We start from the raw sequence: 19194 nt of genomic DNA, 5'->3' as shown, positions 1-19194 counted from the left end.
AATTGTGATGGCTAGACCACTGGGTCAGAGCATCTCCAAAACAGCAGGTCTTGTGGGGTGTTCCCAGTATGCAGTGGTTAGTACCTACCAAAAGTGGTCCAAGGAAGGACAACCAGTGAACCGGCAACAGGGCCATGGGCGCCCAAGGCTCATTGATGCGCGTGGGGAGCAAAGGTTAGCCCGTCTGGTCCGATCCCACAGAAGAGTTACTGTAGCACAAATTGCTGGAAAACGTAATGCTGGCCATGATAGAAAGGTGTCAGAACACATAGTGCATCGCAGCTTGCTGTGTATGGGGCTGCGTAGCCGCAGACCTGTCAGAGTGCCCATGCTGACCACTGTCCACTGCCGAAAGCACCTACAATGGGCACGAGAGCATCAGAACTGGACCATGGAGCGTCACAAAAGGTGAACCGGAGACAGGGTCATGGATGCCCAAGGCTCACTGATGCGTGTGGGGAGCGAAGGCTAGCCCGTCTGGTCTGATCCCACAGAAGAGTTACTGTAGCACAAATTGCTGAAAAACGTAATGCTGACCATGATAGAAAGGTGTAAGAACACACAGTGCATCGCAGCTTGCTGCGTATGGGGCTGCGTTGCCGCAGACTGGTCAGAGTGCCCATGCTGACCCCTGACCACCGCCGAAAGCACCTACAATGGGCACGTGAGCATCAGAACTGGACCATGAAGCAATGGAAGAAGGTGGTCTGGTATGATGAATCACGTTTTCTTTAAGATAATGTGGACAGCCGAGTGCGTGTGCATCGTTTACCTGGGGAAGAGATGACAGCAGGATGCACTATGGGAAGAAGGCAGGCCGGCGGAGGGAGTGTGATGCTCTGGGCAATGTTCTGCTGGGAAACCTTGGGTCCTGGGTACCTAAAGATCACAGACCACGTACACCCCTTTATGGCAATGGTATTCCCTGATGGCAGTGGCCTCTTTCAGCAGGATAATGTGCCCTTCCACACTGCAAAATTGTTCAGGAATGGTTTGAGGAACATGACAAAGAGTTCAAGGTGTTGGCTTGAATCTCAGTCTGATTGAGCATCTATGGGATGTGCTGGACCAACAAGTCCAATCCATGGAGGCCCCGCCTTGCAATTTACAGGACTTAATGGATCTGCTGCTAACGTCTTGGTGCCAGATACCACAGGACACCTTCAGATGTCTTGTGGAGTCCATGCCTCGACGGGTCAGAGCTGTTACATGATATTAGGCAGCTGGTTTTAATGTTGTGGCTGATCGGTGTATATACAGTATATATATATATATATATATATATATATATATATATATATATATATATACACACACACACACACACACACACACACACACACACACACACAGTATATTATATATATATATATATATATATTATATCAGTTACACCGAGTCAGGTTTGAAGGCCTCCTTGCTCGCACATGCTTTTTCAATTCTACCCACAAATTGAGGTCAGGGCTTTGTGATGGCCACTCCAATAACTTGACTTTGTTGTCCATAAGCCATGGGGTCATTGTCCATCTGGAAGACCTATTTGCGACCGAGCTTTATCTTCCTGGCTGATGTCTTGAGATGTTGCTTCAATATATCCACATAATTTTCCTTCCTCATGATGCCATCTATTCTGGAAAAAGCACTAGTCCCTCCTGCAGTAAAGCACCCCCACAACATGATGCTGCCACCCCCATGCTTCACGGTTGAGATGGTGTTCTTTGGCTTGCAAGCCTCACCCTTTTTCCTCCAAACATAACGATGGTCATTATAGCCAAACAGTTCGATATTTGTTTCATCAGACCAGAGGACATTTCTCCAAAAAGTAAGATCTTTGTCCCCATGTGCACTTGCAAACTGTAGTCTGGCTTTTTTATGCCGGTTTTGGAGCAGTGTCTTCTTCCTTGCTGAGCAACCTTTCAGGTTATGTCGATATAGAACTCATTTTACTGAGGATATAGATACTTGTCTACCTGTTTCCTCGAGCATCTTCACAAGGTCCTTTTGCTATTGTACTGGGATTGATTTTCACTTTTCGCACCAAATTAAGTTTATCTCTAGGAGGCATAATGAGTCTCCTTCCTGAGCGGTATGATGGCTGTGTGGCCCCATGGCATTTATTATTGCTTGTACAGATAAACGTGGTACCTTCAGGCATTTCAAAATTGCTCCCAAGGATGAACAAGATTGTGGAAGTCCACAATTTTATTTCTGAGGTCTTGGCTGATTTCTTTTCATTTTCCCATGATGTCAAGCAAAGAGGCACTGAGTTTGAAGGCAGGCCTTAAAATACATCCACAAGTACACCTTCAATTCAGTACACCTCCTATAAGAAGCTAATTGGCTAATTGTCTAAAGCTTGACATCATTTTCTGGAATTTTCCCAGCTGCATAAAGGCACAGTTAACTTAGTGTATGTAAACTTCTGACTCACTGGAATTGTGATATAGTCATTTAAAAGTGAAACAATCTGTCTGTAAACATTTGTTGGAAAAATTTGTGTAATGCACAAAGTAGATGTCCTAAACGTCTGTCCAAAACTATAGTTTGCTAATATTAAATCTGTGGAGTGGTTAAAAAATTTGTTTTAATGACTTCAACCTAAGTGTATGTAAACTTCTGACTTCAACTGAGATTGAGATTGACATTTGTGCTCAAAAGTTTGCATACCCTGGCAGGAATTGTGAAATTTTGGCATTGATTTTGAAAATATGACTGATCATGCAAAAAACTGACTTATATTTAAGGATAGTGATCATATGAAGCCATTTAGTATCACATAGTTATTTGGCTCCTTTTTAAACCATAATGATAACAGAAATCACCCAAATGGCCCTGATCAAAAGTTTATATACCCTTGAATGTTTGGCCTTGTTACAGACACATCAGGTGACACACACAGGTTTAGATGGCAATTAAAGGTTAATTTCCCACACCTGTGGCTTTTTAAATTGCAATTAGTGTCTGTGTATAAATAGTCAATGAGTTTTTTAGCTCTCATGTGGATGCACTGAGCAGGCTAGATACTGAGCCTTGGATATAAAAAGGATATAAAAAGATATCCAAAGCCTTGAAAATGCCAGTCAGTACTGTTCAATCACTTATTAAGAAGTGCAAAATTCAGGGATCTCTTGATACCAAGCCAAGATCAGGTAGACCAAGAAAGATTTCAGCCACAACTGCCAGAAGAATTGTTCAGGATACAAAGAAAAACCCACAGGTAACCTCAGGAGAAATACAGGCTGCTCTGGAAAAAGACGGTGTGGTTGTTTCGAGGAGCACAATACTTGTTGACCCCTCTCCAAACATAGCGCTTATGGTTGTGACCATAAAGCTCTATTTTGGTCTCGTCACTCCAAATTACAGTGTGCCAGAAGCTGTGAGGCGTGACAAGGTGTTGTCGGGCATATTGTTACCGGTCTTTTTTGTGGCATTGGCGCAGTAAAGGCTTCTTTCTGGCAACTCGACCATGCAGCTCATTTTTGTTCAAGTATCATCGTATTGTGCTCCTTGAAACAACCACACAGTCTTTTTCCAGAGAGATCCCCAAATTTTCCACTTCTTAATAAGTGATTAAGTGAATAAATGATATTACTTCTTAATAAGTAATAAGTACTGACTGGCATTTTCAAGGCTTTGGATATATTTTTATATCCTTTTCCATCTTTATAAAGTTCCATTACCTTGTTACGCAGGTCTTTTGACAGTTCTTTTCTGCTCCCCATGACTCAGTATCTAGCCTGCTCAGTGCATCCATGTGTGAGCTAACAAACTCATTGACTATTTATACACAGACACTAATTGCAATTTAAAAAGCTACAGGTGTGGGAAATTAAACTTTAATTGCCATTTAAACCTGTGTGTCTGTAACAAGGCCAAACGTTCAAAGGTATGTAAACTTTTGATCAGGGCCATTTGGGTGATTTCTGTTATCATTATGATTTTAAAAGGAGCCAAACAACTATGTGATAATAAATGGCTTCATATGATCACTATCCTTAAATAAAAGACAGTTTTTTTGCATGATCAGTCATATTTTCAAAATCAATGCCAAAATTTCACAATTTCTGCCAGGGTATGCAAACTTTTGAGCACAACTGTATACACACACACACACACACACACACACACACACAAAACCCAAATTCCTAAAAAGTTGGGACAGTATGAAAGATGCTAATAAAAACAAAAAGGAGTGATTTGTAAATTATATTCCCTCTTTGCTATATTGAAAGCACTACAACTACACATTATATGATGTTTAAACCTGTGAATTTCATTGTCATGTTTTTATTTTTTTTTATGTACAGTAATTCAAATCAGATGATTGCAACACACTCCAAAAAAGTTCGAACAGTCGAGTGTTTATCACTGTGAAACATCACCATTTGCTCTAATAACGCTTATTAAGCATTTGGGCACTGAAGACACAAGTTTAAGTTTAGAAAGTGGAATTTTCCCCCAATCATCCATTATGTAGATCTTTAGCTGCACAATTGTACGGGGTCTCCATTGCCGTATGGTTTGCTTCATAATGTGCCACACATTCTCAACTGGAGACAGGTCAGAACTGCATGCAGGCAAATCTAGCACCCACACTCTCTGCTTACAGCCATGTACTTCTCTGGGCAATATGTGGTTTGAAGTTGTGGAAAATTCAGGGACACCCTGGAAAAGATGGTGCTGGATGGCAGTATATGTTGCTCCAAAATTTGTACATATCTGTCTGTATTCATGGTGTTCTCACAGATGGGCGAGTTACCCATGCCATTGGCACTGACACACCCCTGGCCCATACAGACACTGGCTTTTGGACCTGATGCTATTAACAGCTTGGATGGCCCTTTTCCTCTTTGGTCTGGATAACACAACAGCTTTGTTTTTCAAAATCTATTTGAAATGTGGACTCATCGGACCAAAAAACAAGGTTCCACTGTTCTACTTTCCATCTAAGATGAGACCGAGCCCAGGGAAGTCGGCAGCGCTTCTGGACGGTGTTGATGTATGGCTTCTGCTTTGCATAGTAAAGTCTTAACTTGCATCTGTGGATGCAGCGGCGAATGGTGTTGACTAACAAAGGTTTACTAAAGTAATCCCAAGCCCATGTTCATGATATCCATTACAGATTAATTAAGTTTTTTAAGACAGTGATGTCTGAGGGATCAGAGATCACGCGCATTCAGAAATGGTTTTCGTCTTGCCCTATATGCACTGAGATTTGACCAGATTCCTTGAATCTTTTAAATAATATCTTGCACTGTAAAGAGTGAAATGCCCAAAATCCTTCCAATTTATCTTTGGGGGAACATTGTTCTCAAAGTGCTGGATTATTTGCTGAAGTATCTGTTGGCAAATTGACAAGTCTTGAATGATGCTTGCTCTTGAAGGTCTAGGCTATTTTTGGAGGCTCCTTATACAGTCTACAGTATTAAGACCCGACTGCCTCACCTGTTTAACATCTCCTGTTTTGCATCGCCTTGTTATTTCAACTCGTCAAATTGTTATTAGTCTTATATATTATATATTAGTCCTCATATATATATATATATATATATATATATATATATATATATATATATATATATATATGTGCGTGTGTGTGTGTGTGTGTGTATTTATATATAATTCTACTCAGAATTGTACATACGCCTTGCAAAATGTATATAATTTTTTTAAATAACAGGAATCATAAAAATGGCTTTTTATCATTTTAATTGCTTTTTATCATTTTTATGTAGTACTGCCCAGATGAATCTATATTACACATATATGCTATTTAAACATTTATTCACAAAACAAAATAAACATCTAAATGGTACGGGGTAATTGTGCAAATGGGTCATGTGCAAATTTGTCGCAGTAGTGCACTTAAGTGATAGTTTGATAGTGAAGTACCTGCCCTCCAGTGAACACCAACCGCAGTAGGGATCTCTGTTAGACAGACATGAGTGGCAGTCTAAATACTTCTCACACTGAGACACCTGCAGCTTTGTAACCTGAAACACACAGACAAATCAGAAACCCTGAGCACCGTTCTTGCTTTACAAACTGATAAACGTAAGAGAACACAACTTTTGCATGAGGAAGCTGTGTGAAAACAATCTCCAATTCTGATTGGCTGTCAAAACGATTCCACCAGCAATTACTCAACAACACACAAAAAACCCCACACTGTTCAGCTACAGACTTTCATCTCAGAGAAAATCTATCCATCAAATTAAGTTTGTTAGTGTAAACGTTGAATCCTGTGACAGAATGTTCATAACAGACGGCGTTGGTTTCCTTTACTGGCAGTTGAATGGGAAGTGTCTGTATCTTGTACCTTTCTTTCTGTCAACATATAGACGTTCTGTTTGGTGGAGTCCAACAGCAGGTCGGCGTTAATGGAACTCTCTGTATCCACCTCCACAGTGTCATATTTGGTGCCGGTTCCATTTGCATAGAGGAACACCTGCAATAAAAACACACAAAATACATATTAGGTAAATGGACATGGACACACATAAAGAGATAATTGGCTTCACAAAGGGCAAATAACAGTCACATTTTGGAGAGTGTGCCTTTTCAAATTCATACACTTAAAAGGAGTGTGTCCTTTTAAGTGTTTGAAACCAGTAAAGTACACATAAATGAGATTGCCCGTGCAAAACTCACCATCACGATGCTAAGGTGATGTGGGTGGTTGCCACCTCAGTGACGGTCAAATATATCTGTCTAGTGCAGTGCGGGCCCTGGCTATTTAACGACACTTGGGTCCCCCTACCATGGGTTTAGTATAGCCATATAATTATTTGCAATAAGTGTAAATATCACAAGGCACACAGCCCAGCTATATGCACGTCAATAGTCCAATGGAACCTACAAAACTATTTAAATTACTGCATACGCTTCAGAGAAATGACATGGAGAGGTAAGTATGTGCATTTGACCTTCCTCGTCCTAAGATTTGATGTGGCAACATTAGTAAGACAACTGGATAGTTGCATGGGCAATCCGGGTTCAAGTCCACCTTTTGCCAATTTCTCTCTTCTCCTCTTATCGATCCATATAAGCGAAGACAGACAGTGGCTGTACATGTCAGCGGTAAGTTATATATTTTAAATAAAAATGAACACAAAAGGTGTAAAGATAGCATCTAATGGGAGTGTGATATCACTGAAAGTAGCCCAAATGCAGTGTTCTCGTCATGATCAGGGGGGCTCACTAAACGTTGGGCAGTGCAGAGAAGGGGGTCGGATGGGCGTACGCGCGCCTTTCCTGGTCTGGAATGCGTGGTTGGCGGCTTTTTTCCAGTGGCTCGGCATTTCACGGGCCGGCTGAAAACGAGGGTCATGGCGGTGCAAATATCATCTACTGTAGCCTACCATACCTTAATTTGGTAACTGAATTCCTTCTTATTCATTTCCACATAACTTTATTAAATATATTTATTAATTTGTGCATGTGATATATGTTTGTTAGTTTTAAAAATAATTATCTTTCTTTTTTGTACTTCTGAAGTAGATATACCTGTGCTGATAAACTACAGATGATAGTTTTGCTTTTTTAAGATTTCTGCTTTAGAATAAATTGCATAATTTAAACTTGCTTAGTTATTGATGTTGGGTGTGTTTGGATGGGTGTTGTAGGTAGGGGGGCCACATTTTGAAAATCCCCCCAAAATGCTAGGGCTGGCCCTGGTCTAGTGCATGTTTACATAGAAAATGGAAAAACAGTACAGACAGACTCAAAAACCGTTAAGTGTAAACAGACACGACAGATCTACCATTACTTTGGACATAGTTTTAAGTAAAAAAGTTATCATAAGTTTCTTAATCACTTTCCATAAAATGTCTATATCTCGATATATATCGTTATTGATCAAAAATGTAAAGACTATTGCAAAATAAATTGGTTTATATCACCGCTCTCTAGCCTCTAGTCAAAAAAGGCCACCACTAAAGGCTGTAACATAATGAATGTACGCAAGTACAGGAGCGCAGATGCTTCTAGTTGCACAAGCTTTATTTCGTGCTTTGTTGCATTCCAAAACCTGTCAGACTGCCACAATTCATATCACAGTGCAAGTCACGTTAATTTCTCAACGTTGTCGCAAGGGGCGCTAGAGTGGACACTTTGCTGAGCAAGTCAATATATTTATAGCAACTTACCTGAACAATAACACACCCAGTTTAAAAAGTACAGACTTTTTAAAGGTAACTATCGCCACCTTGCATCGGCAAAATTATGTTTCTGGCCTAAGTCTCTATGATATTCTGGTCCCTAGATATGGCTCAGGTCCCTAATTTAATGGAAGTTTATCGGATTTCTTTGGCCCATTTTAAAGTCCACCAGGCAAAAAGTCTGATCACTTACAAAATAACTGTATATCTCTCCTCAACAGGCTGCATGATTTATGGCCAAACAGTGCAGGACAAGTTGCAGACCAGATTTTAATACTTAGGGTTAGGAGTTTAATCAAATCCCTAACCCTAATATGTATACCCATACACGCACACACATTGGCCACAAAGCTCTGGTGAGTTGCAGTCTCAGCAGAATAGTGTATGTTTCTGTATCTTGCAGGCAGGGATGTGATACCATTGACTGCCTGTGATAAGTTTTGCCCGAGGTGTGTTTTGGGCAGTAAACAAGCTGCTGTTTCAGAGTTTCTGTGTTAATATTTCACACAGCACCGGAGGGGATTTGGGATGTAAAACTCAAACTGCTGCTGCCACCACCCCTATCAGCCGGCCAGAGCGCACCACATGCGACTGGCTCCGCTGGGATCGGTTCTCCCCACGGCACTTACAATAAGCATCCAGAACAAGTTCTCTCATGCTGATGAGGCTGCTAACACACATACACACATGTGCACAAATGTGATCACACCCCCAGGCCAGACTGAAAAGACGAAGGGACATAGCTTCCACACATTCCAGTCCCAAAATTAAGGCAAAACAGCAGTGTTGTAGTCGAGACCAGCTCATCCGAGTCCAAGTCCTGTCCGAGACCAGAGTAGGTTGAGTTCAAGTCAAGACCAAGACCAGAAGAGGGTCGAGTCTGTGTCAAGACCAAGACCGGAGAGGGCTGAGTCGAGACCGAGAGCATTGAAGAGTCTAAGACGAGGTTTTTATGAATGTATTAAATGTAGATTCTAGACACATATATCAAATAAACCTCATTTATTATTTTCTTTAACTTATGTTGGTTAAACAATATTACCAGTTGAGAATAAAATGTTAATAAATGACACGTCCTAGGTTAAGTGAACAAACTGTCCAGTCTCAAGTACTACAACACTGCAAAACAGACCAATCAAAACACATTTGTCCACAAAAATACACCAATGCATCACCGAAGGTGTTTTCTGCAATTGTTCTCTCTTCGTTTTTTATTTATAAAATATAAAATCTAAAAGGATACTAAAGCACACCATTACTTAACCTAATTTAATCTCTTAAAGAATCTTAACGTAACTCTTTTAGATTCAATGACAGTTCATAGTGATCACATAAAAGAGGATCATTAAGACCATAAAAGTAGTTCATATTACTTGTGCACAACCATATGATAGCTTTGTGTGAGGAACAGACAGAAAAATAAAGGAATATTCTGCGTTCAATATAAATTAAGCTCAATTGAGCGAATCTGTGTCATAATGATGACTACCAAACATTTTTTTTAGACTTGTCCCTCCTTTTCTTTAAAAACAGCAAAAATCATTGGGGCCTGGGTAGCTCAGTGGTAAAATACGCTGGCTACCACCCCTGGAGCTCGCTAGTTCGCTAGTTCAAATCCCAGGGCGTGCTGAGTGACTCCAGCCAGGTCTCCTAAGCAACCAAATTGGCCCGGTTGCTAGGGAGGGTAGACATGGGGTAACCATCTCATGGTCGCTATAATGTGGTTTGTTCTTGGTGGGGCGCATGGTGAATTGAGCGTGGTTGCCGCAGTGGATGGCGTGAAGCCTCCACACGCACTATATCTCCGTGGCAATGCGCTCAACAAGCCACGTGATAAGATGCGCGGGTTGACTGTTTCAGACGCGGAGGCAACTGGGATTCGTCCTCCACCACCCGGACTGAGGCGAATCACTATGCGACCACGAGGACTTAGAGCGCATTGGGAATTGGGCATTCCAAATTGGGAGAAAAAGGGGAAAAATCCCCCCCAAAAATAAAATAAATAAAAACAGCAAAAATCTGCATAACAGTGAGGCACTTATAATGGAAGTCAATGGGGGCCAATCCATAAATGCTAAAACATTTACTGTTTTAAAATTAGAGCCACAAGATGTAAACAGTATGCATATTAACATGATTTTAGTGTGACAAGTGCTTACTAACCTTTTGTAAAGTTATATTCAATTTTACTACTTTGTTGCCGATGACAATGTAAACCTAAATCGACCATAAATTACGATTTAAACAAATTTACAGCTCAAATAATACACAAGTTTAAAACAGAAGAATTAATGCAAGTCCTTTAATAAAATTATAAGCTTCACATTTCTACCTTTAAACTTCCAAACATTGTTCCCATTCACTTCCATTTTAATTGACTCACTGTAACCTCAATTTTTGCTTCTTTTTTGTTAAGAGAAGGAGGGCCGAGACAAAATAATTTGTTGCTGTTGTCAACATAATGCCACAAATGCTGTCGACTGAGCTTAACTTGTATTGAACCCAGAATATTCCTTTAAGTCATTATTCATTGAAAATCTTCCCCTCCTCTGCAGCTCTGAAGTCATTGACCATTCTACATATTCAAATTGGTGCTCTCAAACAATGCCAATTGTTTTGATAGTGTTTTGGGGTGAACTAATCTGTGGCTTGACCTAACTGGAATCAAATCCTAGCGTGCAAAGAAGAGTTGCTAAACTTGCATTTCTTTTCACTTTACATGACAAATGAATAAATTCTGAACTGTCCCACCTCTTACTAAGAGCACATGAGCTTAATGCATGCACTCTCTTGTCCATTTTCCTTAATAACAGTTCAAGTTAAAGCAAGATCTCCTCTTCCGACGGCTCATGTTTTTCAGGTTTGTTAAGCTTTGAAAGGCGATCTTCAAATACAATGTCTCAAGTTTAGTGGCCTTGAAGCATAAGCCTCATATGAACAAGGAGTTTTGTAATTTGTAAATGCTTCCTGATACAAAAGTGTTCAAGTGATAAAATGAAATACATTTTACCTACAAAAAAAACAAAAAGGTTCCAATTTAAGCAGCAAGGCCACTTTATAATGACTGCCTAAAACTTTGTAATGAGAAATAATGTAACCCATTAGCAGAACTCTGAGTTAACCGAAATCTGCTTTAATAACATAATAATAATACATGCTTTAGGGTGGATTGCACATTACTGTCAAGTTACTGCTTAATAACGGATTATGATTACTCCATGTGTTTGTTTTTCAATAAAACAACCCCTAATGACGGTAAACAGTTTTTAAAAGTCAGTTTTTCATGCTGATTTTAACCAGTATGCTTCAGTGATGGATGGTGAGTGTTTAATGGTTAAAGGGATAGCGCACTAAAACAATCGTTTACTCACCATCACGTTGGTCCAAATGTGTATGACTTTCTTTCTTTTGTGGAACATAAAAGGCAGCTTAACATCTCCTTTTATTTTTAACAAAAGAGTCAAATACACAATTGGAACAACATGAGGGTGAGTAAATTATGACAGAATTTTCATTTTTGGATGAACTATCCCTATAAGTGGCAGTGCTTCAGTGATGAATTGTGGGTGTTAAATGTTAAGGAACTTAATAATTAAGGCTTCCAACACCAAAATTGCAAGTTCACTCCTTTAAATGGTCAGCAACACATTACAGTAAGTAATACCTTGTGAAGCCTTCCGCTTTTGTCTCCTAACAGTACGATGGTGTGGCCAACCTCAGTTGCCGTGGTGACGGCGGTGATGGGTGGAGTCCAGGTGAAAGCGGGCGTGGACTCAAGAGGAATGGCACTTGCAATAGGGCTAGGTGTGTGTTCCTCTCCACAGGGGTACTCCATCAAAGAATCCTGCATGACCCCAGAAACATAATATTACATACATCTGTCATGTAAATACATTTGTCATGCACAGCCCATAATCATACCATATAGACAAGACATTTTATCGAAAACAGTCAAGAAATTACTTAACTTGTTGGTATTTTACTAAACTTGCGTTTCCAGACTTTTGACAAACAGCATAAAGTTTTGGCTCATTTTGGCCAAGACCTTAGACAAGTAGAGACTGTCTTAATTAGAAATAAAGTAACCAACCAAATTCATTTTGTTTTTAAGTGACATTTATGCAGAGGTGGGTAGAGTAGCCAAAAACTGTCCTCAAGTAAAAGTACAATTACTTAAAAAAAATAATTACTCAAGTAGAAGTAAAAGTGCTAACATAAATATTTACTTGAGTAAGAGTAAGAAAGCATCCCATTAAAAGAGTACTCAAGTAATGAGTAACTCGTTACTTTCACAAATGACATAATGGACGTTAACTCCCTACATTCCATTACATAATACATATTTAACATGTATTACATAATGATGACCGAAACTGTCAGTCCCTAACATTCTGTCTAACATATTTTGTGTTCCACAGAATACAAAGGGTCACATGAGTTTGGAACAACATAAGGGTCATTTTTTGCTAGAAGTTCTTCTCCCAGCCCAGCAGGGGGCAATATGTAGAGAAGAATGTAAATCACTAAAAACACAATGTGAAAGTGATCTGTTTCTCATCCACACCTATCATATCGCTTCTCAAGATTTTGATTTAACCACTTTAGTCTTCTGGATTACTTTTATGCTGATTTACGTGATTTTTTTTTTTTTAGCTTTAAAATGTTGGCACCCGAATGGATTATATTATACTTACATTATATATGGATCAAAGGAGCTGAGAAATTCTTTTAAATCTCAGTCATACACATCTGGCATGAGAATGAGTAAATGATGTGAGAATTTTCATTTTTGGGTAAACTATCCCTTTAAGCACTCTTGTCAGATCTGGATGAATTTGTCAATAAGAAGAGAGGTTTGGAAACCTTTCTAGTAATTATTACGGTGAAAACGTGAATAATGTCCCGCAGGGACATTATACATAATGCTGAAATATACTGTAAACCAAAGCAAGATCATGTTTTATTAATGCCTACTGTCGCTATTTCGTAGCTTTTAGTTCTTATTTCAGTGTAGCTACAGTTTTCAGTGTCGAAAGAATTTAGATCATTAGTTCTATACACAGTACCGTTGCTCCCTAAACGCAGAGTATGCAGCCTGTGTAAGGCACCACGAACAGAAATGATGTCTGTTTGCACTCCAGTTGTCAATCACATGTTCAGCAGAGCAAAAGGCATGTACACTTAACGTGGATGTTTACATATATTTATACAATTACCCGCCCTAAGTAGCTGGAATAGTTGCCAGTACCGCCGTGAGTGTGCGGGGTAAATGTGTAAAACTGCTCATTACATGCGGGACGTGGGACAAAGCGCACTGATATATTGCTGCAGATTAAAAAATTTACACTTAAAAACTGATGTCACAAGAGCCCATATTTACAGAATCACCCTGAAAATGACCATCACTATGTCACAGAAAAGCCTGCGTTATCATTAGAGCCACGACTTACCTCAGCGTGCTGCCTTAATTTGAAGCTGAGATTTTAATCTTGAAATATCCGCTTGATTTGGTGTTAAATGAAGGCATTGCATAATGAAACTATTATTATTTCACTGTGTAGAGTGAAGAAAGTGTTTCACTTTGAAGAGCTTGATGCTGCAGCAGTGATGGACTCGGCTTGAGTGACAGTCTGTGACAGCATGCACAGCTGTGTGATCTTCCGCTGTCGTAAAAGTCCCATTCAATAATCTCTCAATGAATAACGCATTAATTAAGATTAAACACAGTTTTGTAACGACAGGAACGCCGCCCATTGTAATGAAGTAAAAGCACATTGTTTCATTAGAAATTTACTTGAGTGAGAGTAAAAAGTACCCACTTTTAAACCTACTCTAGAAGTATTTTTATTTTTTTTTAAAGTTACTCAAGTAAATGTAGTGTGTTACCACCCACCTCTGCATTTATGGTCTGTTTTGTCTAAAATGTCAAGAAATTATTTAAAGAAAACACAAACGAGAGGAAAATGTGTATAGACTTTTGATTAGAATTTATGTCCATCCAAAAATAAGTACTTATTGCTTCACAGACATAGTTCGCTCATTGTATTTGCCAGGTAACCTGGCAATAAGTATCAGACAGCCGTTGAACTGACTGTGGCGTTCCGTGGGCTTGTCTGAGGTTAAAGCTACAATTTAGTACTCAAAAAAAACCAAAACAATTTCTGGTGATTTTTACTGACAGAAACAGTAGAGAGGAAATTACTGAAGAGAATGAGGGGGAATAGGATCAGTACATGATGTGAACCATATTCAAACCCACATGAAACTGTTCTCTTATGCAGTTTGTAAAACTGAAAATAGACAGTCATTATTACAAACCACCAGTAGTGTTCTTACATTAACCTTGCGCAACCCCGCGTCCACATGCGTGGATATTGTATTTTGGCTTCGCTATATGCAACACATAATCTAAACGAATTTAAACTGACTGAATACTGTTCACAACACTCTAGACTGTCATTTAAGGGTTAAACTTCTGGCTCACCAAATCACGTGACACAATAACATGACAATGATTACCGTGAAGCGCTTCTACGGGCGCAGAGCCAACAAAAGTGCCTCTGGTAAGAAACCTCTAATTTTTTCATTTAAACCTGTTTGGGTTTACAGAGTAGCATCTCTAATTTCGTTTGATATGCCACTTTTAAAAAAGTCATTATTTTTTCACGCATCAACGTGCTGAAAACATGATGTCCACATACATGGATTTTGGGACTCTATTCCCTCAAAAGTTGAAAAAACATGTTATTTTGAATAACTTTCAACATTAACACATCTGTGGGTAATTTATCTTAATTTTAATATAAATTGTTACATTTTATTTTGTTATCACTGTACAATACGGTATTCATTAACATTAGTAAATGCATTCCTATATTCACTGTGCATTTTCACACTGAGAATCAGTGGGTTCATCCAAAAGCTGAAAAATGTTGCTTTCAGAGGCTTTATATGGAGTTAAGATGAAAATAAGGTGCATTTCGAACTGTTCTGAGACCAGTGCAGACAGACAGCGCACTGGAGGTTAAGTCATTCACATTCTATGCAGCTAAGTGCATTCAATCCTAAAATCCGACCAAAAGTTCAGTTTCAGGCTGCAGATTAAGTTTGGACCACTCAACATGTTTGGCAGACATGGGGCAATGGAAATCAGTACATAGATTCAGAATTTATCATTTGTATTTTTTTTACATAGTTGCCAGTGATTGGATGATGCTGGCCATTACTTTGAATCAGAATTTATTATGCTAATGTCTGATGTAATGTCTGTAACGTCTCAAAAACATGAATAACCAACACACCTGGAAACAAACAATTTGATTAAAAAAGACTTTCTATAGCTTGGTATTGTTTAAAATTTCACAACTTAGTTTTCATAAAAATGTATGTCCACATATGTGGACAGCGGAACTATTTTTGCTCGTTTATTAGGTGCTACTAGTTACAAATCAAAAAGGGAAATGGAAAATGCACACAGTAGTCACGCTCGGATTTCTGGAGATTAAATCTCTAAACTACATGTAATAGCATTTAAGTTTCCAATATTTGTAACACAGCTGAACTTTGAATTCAGTCAAATTTAATGTAAACAGTATGGTAAATTAATGAATGATAAATGTTTTGGAAATAATGAGGTGCAAGCAATGTGCTATTCACACAGACAGACAACTGTGTGCCCACATGGTTACAATACTGGAGGCACAAACCTGAGAGATGATGTTTTATGAACAATTAATTTCCAAGATCCATGTTGAATATTAAAAGGCTTGGTGCACTCAAAATGAAAGTTATGTCATTTATTTAACCTCTTCACTTTCTTCAGTGGAGTGGATGTAAGGCAGAATGTTAGCCTCAATCACCATTCACTTTCACTGAACAGAAAAAAAAGATGCAATGAAACTGAATGGTGACTGAAGCAGTCAAATTTTAACATCTCCTTTCATGTTTCACAGAAGAAAGAAAATCATACGGGTTTGGAAAAAGGCACTGAGGGGGAATAAATGATGACTGAATTCATATGTGAGTGAACTATCCCTTTAAGTCTGAACTATAAAAATTGGGCAAGAGCTTCCAAAGTCTTTCATAGGCAACTATTAGCTTTCGGAAAGGACCAGAAACTTCCTGTCCTCGCTGTGTACATAAAAATCAATACCAAAAAATCTTTGTTGCTTTTATTATGGTGTCTGTAAAGCACAGCCCATCATCTATGCATGGCTGGGAGTGATTTTTCGATGCACTCTCACTGGAGCCAGGGGTCTGTGTTTTGACCTAATGCTATTCTGGAACTGCAGCTGTCACTGGACGGACAGACACAATACCTCCAACCATACAAGGGGAGTGGCCACACGGGAGCGCAGAACGGTGGCCCACAATTTAACTTAAAGGAGGTCACACACACTCGCACACAATCAAACACACCTAATGGAAATATGATTCATATGATTCAACGTGATCCATTTTGCAAAAGTTCCTATAAATGGCTGAGATGGTTATGACTTAAAATCATCTCAACAAAAACATCATGGTATTAACATCAACATAATTGATCCTTATTACTTACTTATTGAATCGTTGATTGATTCGTCAATGCACATTATTTCAAAGAAAATACATAATCTTTCATCAAAATGTATTAACTTGCCCTGCTCTCTGATTCAACTGATGTCATCTAGTGAAGTTATTTATTAACCCCTTTCCTCCAACACACTGTCATATAGTTGTTACTAGCCCCATACAACTTTTTGATACTATTCAATTATTAAATCAGTTTTGGAAATGTCACCGCGTGCATGAAATTTAAGTCAACTTAAAATGACATTCGCCATTCATTTCTCTTTTGTAATATGAAACATATCTAAGGTGTCTGTCTGTCAACCAAACCAGGGGTTTTCAAACTGGGGTCTGGGGACAAAATGATTGTTTAGGGCTGTCAGCATTTACACCAATCAGCCACAACATTAAAACCACCTGCCTAATGTTGTGTAGGTCCCCCTCGTGCCGCCAAAACAGCACCAACCCGCATCTCAGAATAGCATTCTGAGATGATATTCTTCTCACCACAATTGTACAGAGCGGTTATCTGAGTTACCGTAGAGTTTGTCAGTTCGAACCAGTCTGGCCATTCTCTGCTGACTTCTCTCAACAAGGCATTTCCATCCACAAAACTGCAGCTCACTGGACGTTTTTTGTTTTTGGCACCATTTGGTGTAAATTCTAGTGACTGCTGTGCGTGATTTTAATATTGTGGGTTTAATATTGTGGCTGATCGGTGTATGTGTTAACTATTAATTAAATGTTTAACACAACATTTTTAACACATTTACCAAATTTGATATTATTAACACGCTGCTTTGAAATTATATTTATTAGGAAAAGTGCTAAACAAACAAAATTTGAATTGATAATGATTTTGTTCAGGTTTCTACATATAAAAGTACTCTAATAGTAAGTAGAAAAAAAGACACAGAGTTAGCGTAATACAAAATGAATATTTACCATACTTTAATAATTTGCTTTGGCACAATGATGATGTAAAAGCCAATTATTTAATTCTTGAAACAACACACTGCCTTCATAATATCATTTTTAATGTTTTTCTCAAACAGTACTAATTCATCTTTATATGCCTCTATTTTAAAAGGGGAACCCTTAGGGGATCATCTTATGTGGTTGTCCTTGGAATATGTGTTTAGTTTAGGAGTTTTTAAACTTTTGGATGCCATGCCTGCATCAGGTGATTATAATAGGAGTGATCTGTATTTTTTTGTTTGTTTTTTTAGTTGTTGCTGTTCTAAAAACTCTAGTCTCCTGGCCTGAAATATCTAAGGAGCTGGTTTTTTCTTCGTCTGGTGATGAAATGCCCTTACCAATAAAATATGAGCTTTGGGTCATGTGTCAGGAGCAACTGGTGGCGCTAAAGCACAGAAAGCTGTTTTGACCACCGACATCAAACGCTAAAGTTGAGGAAGAAATCCTGAACCAGCAGAGGTTTTAAGCAAATGTAAAACAAGTACTGTGTATATATATATATATACACATACATGAAAATAAGATACAATAAGTATTTTTCCAAATGACAAAACTTGTTTTAACGGTCATTATGTGTGTGCATTATGCAGTGACTGTAAACCTTCTGACTGTGTCTGCATGAGAATACTGTCAGTCAACTTTGAATTGCAATAGTTTGTGAAAGTGTCTCAAATGTTTTCTTCCTCATTGGGATAAAATACAACAACATACTCATCATCGCTGGTGCAGCTTGTAGAGAGATGTGTTTTATTTTATCGTCTTGCTAAAGAACTCACTTGCTTGTCTTGTTATTCCAGGGTAGTTCTTCTTATCCATGATAGGTGAAGGGCAGACCAGCTGAAAGCTGCTTTGCGTCACCTACCGTGCCGGAATAAAAAAGCTATTGTAAAGGTGTGAATGTGTTGATCATTTACCTTGCTTTTAATGTGAAAGTGCAATTCGTCAGCAATTCGTTTCGTATTACTGCATCACCTCTTGTGTGCAAAGGCCTAAAGTTTGTGGCTAGCCACCTGCAGAGATAAGTCGTATTCTAGATGTGGTGAAACATGTTATAAGGGGTGTGGTTTTGGTGGTGGTATTATGACTTTGAGGTCAGAGGTTCAGTGGACTTCTGTGTGTGTTGGTCACTGGGGCGGTGAGCTCAGAGAGGATGTGGGTCAGTGGAACTTAAACCAGCTGTGGCACTAATCTGGATTTAACCCCCATCCCAGTGGCTATATACACACACACACACACACATCACTCCTTCTCATTCCCAAGCTCATACTAATACACACTACCCCGTTCTACATGCAAAAGACACAAAAAGAAAATGACCCAATCTCTGTAAGTCCCCGTTACCTCTTTCTCTCCTATTCTTCCTCAAACAAAACCTCTTTAGATTGCACTCTCAGAAACTCTCTTTTGTCACACTTAAAACTAACCATTAACAACACAATCTACTGTATTTCCAAAATTACATTCCGCTAACAGCTTACAAAAAACCCATTCGCATAACTGTCAAAAA

At 38.9% G+C, this 19194-nt stretch overlaps 1 protein-coding gene across 3 annotated transcripts in view; it reads right to left on the bottom strand.

Moving 5' to 3' along the window:
• Positions 1-19194, bottom strand: part of LOC127415008 (plexin-B1-like) — a 125411-nt gene that overhangs the window by 44967 nt on the left and 61250 nt on the right. For all 3 annotated transcript variants that reach the window (XM_051653452.1, XM_051653451.1, XM_051653453.1), the window contains 3 exons: positions 11824-12003; positions 6320-6448; positions 5893-5993 (listed from right to left, as the gene is read on the bottom strand). In XM_051653452.1, the coding sequence (XP_051509412.1) occupies positions 5893-5993; positions 6320-6448; positions 11824-12003 (410 nt within the window). The remainder of the gene's footprint in view (positions 1-5892; positions 5994-6319; positions 6449-11823; positions 12004-19194) is intronic.

Source organism: Myxocyprinus asiaticus, chromosome 24, assembly GCF_019703515.2.
Source record: "Myxocyprinus asiaticus isolate MX2 ecotype Aquarium Trade chromosome 24, UBuf_Myxa_2, whole genome shotgun sequence".
Lineage (NCBI taxonomy): Eukaryota > Metazoa > Chordata > Actinopteri > Cypriniformes > Catostomidae > Myxocyprinus > Myxocyprinus asiaticus.
Note: the sequence above shows the minus strand (reverse complement) of the source record. Positions and strands in the feature narration are given on the sequence as shown.